Below are 5,054 nucleotides of genomic sequence, written 5' to 3' on the forward strand. Positions count from 1 at the left end.
CAGATAATGCTATGATCGCGTTCGAAGTGTTCCATCATCTAAAATCACAACGTAAAGGAGCTCAAGGCAATATGGCTTTCAAACTTGACATGAGCAAAGCTTACGACCGTATCGAGTGGAGTTTTTTGGAAAGGGTTATGAGAAGGATGGGGTTTGAGAACGAGTGGGTAAACAAAGTGATGAGGTGTGTATCGACGGTTACATCATCCGTGGTAGTCAATGGTAAACCAACGCAAATTTTATATCCGGGACGTGGTTTGAGGCAAGGAGATCCGCTCTCGCCGTACTTGTTTATTATATGCGCGGAGGCCTTCTCAAATCTCATATCGAGAGCAGTTCACCAAAAGGCTATCGATGGTATTAAAATATGCCGTAATGCTCCCACCCTAACCCATTTATTCTTCGCAGACGATTCTATTATTTTCTGTAAAGCGAACAAGAGAAATGCAGAGACCGTGATGAATATTATAAGAACTTATGAAGAAGCCTCTGGACAACGGGTTAATGTAGAAAAATCCGAGGTCTTTTTCAGTCCAAACACGGGGGCTGTTGTGCGGGCTGAGGTGGGTGCTGAACTTGGAGCGAAAGTTGTGAATTGTCCGGGAAAGTATTTGGGTTTGCCCGCTACTGTCGGAAAAAGAAGAAATGAAGCGTTTGGGCATCTCAAGGAACGGATATGGAAAAAGCTTAAAGGGTGGAAGGAGAAATTATTATCCTTTGCAGGGAGGGAGATCCTTATTAAGGCCGTGGCCCAATCGATCCCCACCTATCACATGGGTTTATTTAAAATTCCGACCACCTTTTGTGCGGATTTGGACAGTGCTTTGGCTCGGTTCTGGTGGGGTTTCAAAGATGATAAGAGACATATCTTTTGGGTCGCTTGGAAGAAACTTTGCAAGAGCAAGAGAGACGGCGGAATGGGCTTTCGGCATCTTGAGGCGTTTAACTTAGCAATGCTAGGGAAACAATTATGGCGACTATCAAATCGACCAAGCTCCTTAGCAGCTCGGCTGATGAAAGCACGTTATTATCCTCAATCGAGTCCTTTTGAAGCGAGCTTGGGCCATCATCCTTCCTATATATGGCGTAGTTTGCTGGAGGCGCAATGGGTTGTGAAGAAGGGGTCGCGGTGGCTCATTGGTAACGGGGAAAAAATTAAATTTTGGACCGACGAGTGGAAATGCACAGGCCCTTCTTTTCGGCTCTGGTCACCAAGAAGGCTTCATGAGGATCCTCTGGTAGCCGATATGCTGGGTGATAGTGGATGGGATGAAGAGAAAGTAAGGGATCGCCTAATCGAGGCGGAAGCTGATGAGGTTTTAAAAATTCCTATTAATATAGAACGAGGCGAAGATAAGCGGATATGGCACTACGACAAGGATGGTGACTATTCGGTCAAAACAGCATATCATTTCATTAGGTGGTCGTTGGATAGTAATCAAGCTACGACTAGTGGCAGTTCCTCGAATGAGTTCTGGCGACAACTTTGGCACCAGAAAATTCCGCCTAAAGTTCGATCCTTCCTATGGCGAATGTGTAGTGGGGCTTTGCCTAGTGGTGCCAATTTGCAAACCCGAGTCAAGGAAGTGGACCCGACATGTTGTAGATGTGGTAGGGAAGTCGAGACTGATTTACACGCTATTGTACAATGTCCCCTGTTAAAGGATATTTGGTCTGTGGCGGGTGTGGATGTCGAGGAGGATATGGGAGTGTATAGGACGATGAAAGATTGGACAGCTTGGATCATGGGGAGACGAAAGGAGGAGGTCACATGTCGAATGCTGATGATCGCTTGGGCAATTTGGAATGATAGGAATACGATTCTGCATGGAGGCGAGGCCGAAAACCCGCTCCTTCTGGCGGAGAAGACATGTAAGTACCTTGTTGCGTACACTGATATTAATGATGAGGGAAGACGCACGGAAAAGGGGTGCAGTGGCATTAACGTTGAGAGATGGAAACCTCCGCATTCCGGAGCATGGAAGATAAACGTCGACGCTGCTACCTTAGGGTCCAAGGGATGTGGGTTAGGGGTTGTTATTCGGGATCATAATGGGCACGTGGGGAGGGCTGCTGTCCGGCAGGTGCGGCACTGCTGGGAACCAGCCATTGCTGAAGCCAAGGCGGCTCTTTTCGGTCTTCAGGTGGCGGGGCAAATGGGGTTGGAAGATGTGGTCCTTGAATCCGATTCGCTGCAGCTGGTGGAGCTATTACGGAATAACAAAAAGCCTGATAACTATATGGGAAATATTGTCTATGATATTACCCATTTTGCTGGAAATTTTAGGTCGGTTAGCTTTGTTTTCGTAAGACGGTCGGGTAACAAAGCTGCGCATTCCATGGCTCATTACCTTCCCCTTTCTTACGATACGAGAGTTTGGGTTGACGTAGTTCCTGATTGTATTGGTGACTTGGTTTCTGCCGACTTTGTATCGGCTTTTATTCAATAATAATCGCTTTTCCCCCTCAAAAAAAAAAAATAGTATAAAATAAAATAAAAACTCTCACCTAACAATAAGTCAAAGTAAAGTGAAATTAGATAAATTTCCCAACTCCATTATAAATAATCATAAAAAACCCTAACGTTTTACTCTATTTTTGTTCCCTATAACGTTGTGCAATTTGTTTTACTGTCTCCTCACAAGTACTCAATTCCTCTCGTCAATCAGGTAATTTCTCACCCTCTCTACCTTTTTTTTCTCCTTTTTTTTCTTTTTTACTATTCTGTTACAATTACAATTATAATTATAAATTTCTATGATTTATATTAAGGTGGTGCAATATTGATTAAAGATTAAATAGGGTTTAAGACGGTTTTAGACAAGAGTTTGTGTAAAACGGATTATTGTAAACCATTTTGTTAATTTTCATTAGGGATATTTATGGTGCAGTATTGATTGTTGATTCTTGCAAAGTTTATTATTTGGCTAGTAAAATAAAATTATTATTGTAGTTAAGGTGAAAGTTGAGAACACTGAAACAATTTCACTAAAATATTCACAGATGGCAATAGAGGAATCGGATATGGATCTGGCAGATCCGGACTCTGAGCCATTTGTGGAGGTCGATCCAACCGGGAGGTATGGCCGGTACAAGGAGCTTCTAGGGGCGGGGGCGGTCAAGAAGGTATACCGAGGATTTGATCAAGAAGAAGGCATAGAGGTAGCATGGAACCAAGTGAAATTAAGCAAATTTAGTGACGACCAGGTTATGATAAATAGGTTATTTTCCGAGGTTAGGCTCTTAAAAAAATTGAAGAACAAGAATATAATTATGTTGTACGCTGTATTTGAAAATACAGCGCACAATACCCTTAATTTCATTACGGAAGTGTGTACGTCCGGAAATTTAAGGGAGTATAGGAAGAAGCATAGACATGTTTCTTTGAAGGCTTTGAAGAAATGGTCTAGGCAGATTTTAAGAGGGTTGGAGTATTTGCATACTTCGGAGCCATGTATCATTCATAGAGATCTTAACTGCAGTAATGTTTTTGTCAATGGTAATACTGGTCAGGTATGAATCTACTTTTTTTTTTTTAGTTCCAATTTATTATGTATCTCATGTTTAGATTTCATTGTCATGGTCCCCTGTAAATTAAAACTATTGTCATAATTGTGTACAGGAATTTGTCCGGTTGTATATACAAATTCAATGAGTGTTGTGGAGCTTTGTTACAAAGTTGTCGGACTCTATTAATAACAAAATTATCGAGTTATGATACAAAGTTGTTGAGCTTAACAGAATAAATATCAAGCTCAATAATTTCGTAAAATAGCTCAATAACTTGTAAAATGACTCAACAACTTTGTGTGAGAGCTCGAAAATTTTGACGCGGTTGTACATAGTTATTATATAACTAGTGTAGAATAGTATTTATGTGTGATAACCGTAATCTATTTCGTATGTGATAACATTTTTTTAGATTGAAATCAAGTGTATTTATTACTAAATAGTTTGATACTCATGCTTAATTTGGTTCCTTTTTTTAATGAAACGCAGTGTGGAGTAGTATAAGTACATTTTTTTTTTAATTTTTTTTTTTTTTGTAAAATTAGGAAGAATCTACATTTTTTTGTAAAATTAGTAAGAATCAAATTACAATTAATATATGGTTAATTGTATACCTTGACATATATAGGTAAAGATTGGTGATTTGGGTTTAGCAACAATTGTTGGAAAGAGTCATGTGGCACATACTATACTCGGAACGCCGGAGTTCATGGCTCCAGAGCTCTATGATGAAGATTACACCGAGTCGGTTGACATTTACGCGTTTGGAATGTGTGTACTTGAAATGGTGACCATGGAAATACCATATAGTGAATGTGATAATGTAGCTAGGATATACAAGAAAGTCACCGGGGGAGTAAGACCAGACTGCCTTAAGAAAGTTAAGGATCCGGAAGTGATGGCATTTATCGAGAAGTGTCTTGCTCAGCCTAGGGTTAGACCTTCTGCCACTGAGCTCCTTGCCGATCCTTTCTTTGATTGCCTTGTTGATGATGATGACAACGAGGAAGAGTAGTGTCAAGCCTTCGGATTTTAGTTGAAGGTTGTGATTTCTTAGTTGTTATTTTAGCTAGTAGCTAGCTAATATGTTTGTTATTTTAGCTAGGTTGTGATTTCTTAGTTGTTATTTTAGCTAGTAGCTAGTAGCTAGCTAATATGTTTGTTGATCTAAGTTGTTTTGTTGCTTCCCGGAGTTGCTTCTCCAATTGTAAATAGAAACCTCCGGAGTTAATAAATACGGAATACTCTTATTTGATAGTCAATTCTGGTGAAAAAAATAAAAAATTGGTTTGCGTTTAATTTGATGGGCACTTGTGTTGTACTAAAATACTTTTTTTTTTTTATTCTCAAGCCTTCCTACCTTACTGGTTTATGAAACCTTTACATTTCGCTTTCTTATCTCCATCCTATCTTAACCTCCATCTTCTCTAACATAGTAACATATACTAATATTAATAATCATAATTTCACCGCTCCAACATCTATAAATATTATTAAAAGACTACCCTAAAATGACCAATTAAAGCCACGTAGACAATGCCACA

At 39.8% G+C, this 5,054-nt stretch overlaps 1 protein-coding gene across 1 annotated transcript; it reads left to right on the top strand.

Moving 5' to 3' along the window:
* The first annotated feature begins 2,526 nt into the window (after positions 1 to 2,526).
* LOC141655967 (putative serine/threonine-protein kinase WNK11) lies at positions 2,527 to 4,815 on the top strand. Its single transcript, XM_074462945.1, has 3 exons — positions 2,527 to 2,669; positions 3,004 to 3,513; positions 4,139 to 4,815. Exons 2-3 carry the CDS (start codon positions 3,004 to 3,006, stop codon positions 4,523 to 4,525), a joined length of 897 nt encoding a protein of 298 aa, XP_074319046.1. The 5' UTR covers positions 2,527 to 2,669; the 3' UTR covers positions 4,526 to 4,815.
* Positions 4,816 to 5,054: the final 239 nt, after the last annotated feature.

This window comes from Silene latifolia, chromosome 5 (genome assembly GCF_048544455.1).
Source record: "Silene latifolia isolate original U9 population chromosome 5, ASM4854445v1, whole genome shotgun sequence".
In the NCBI taxonomy this organism is placed as follows: domain Eukaryota; kingdom Viridiplantae; phylum Streptophyta; class Magnoliopsida; order Caryophyllales; family Caryophyllaceae; genus Silene; species Silene latifolia.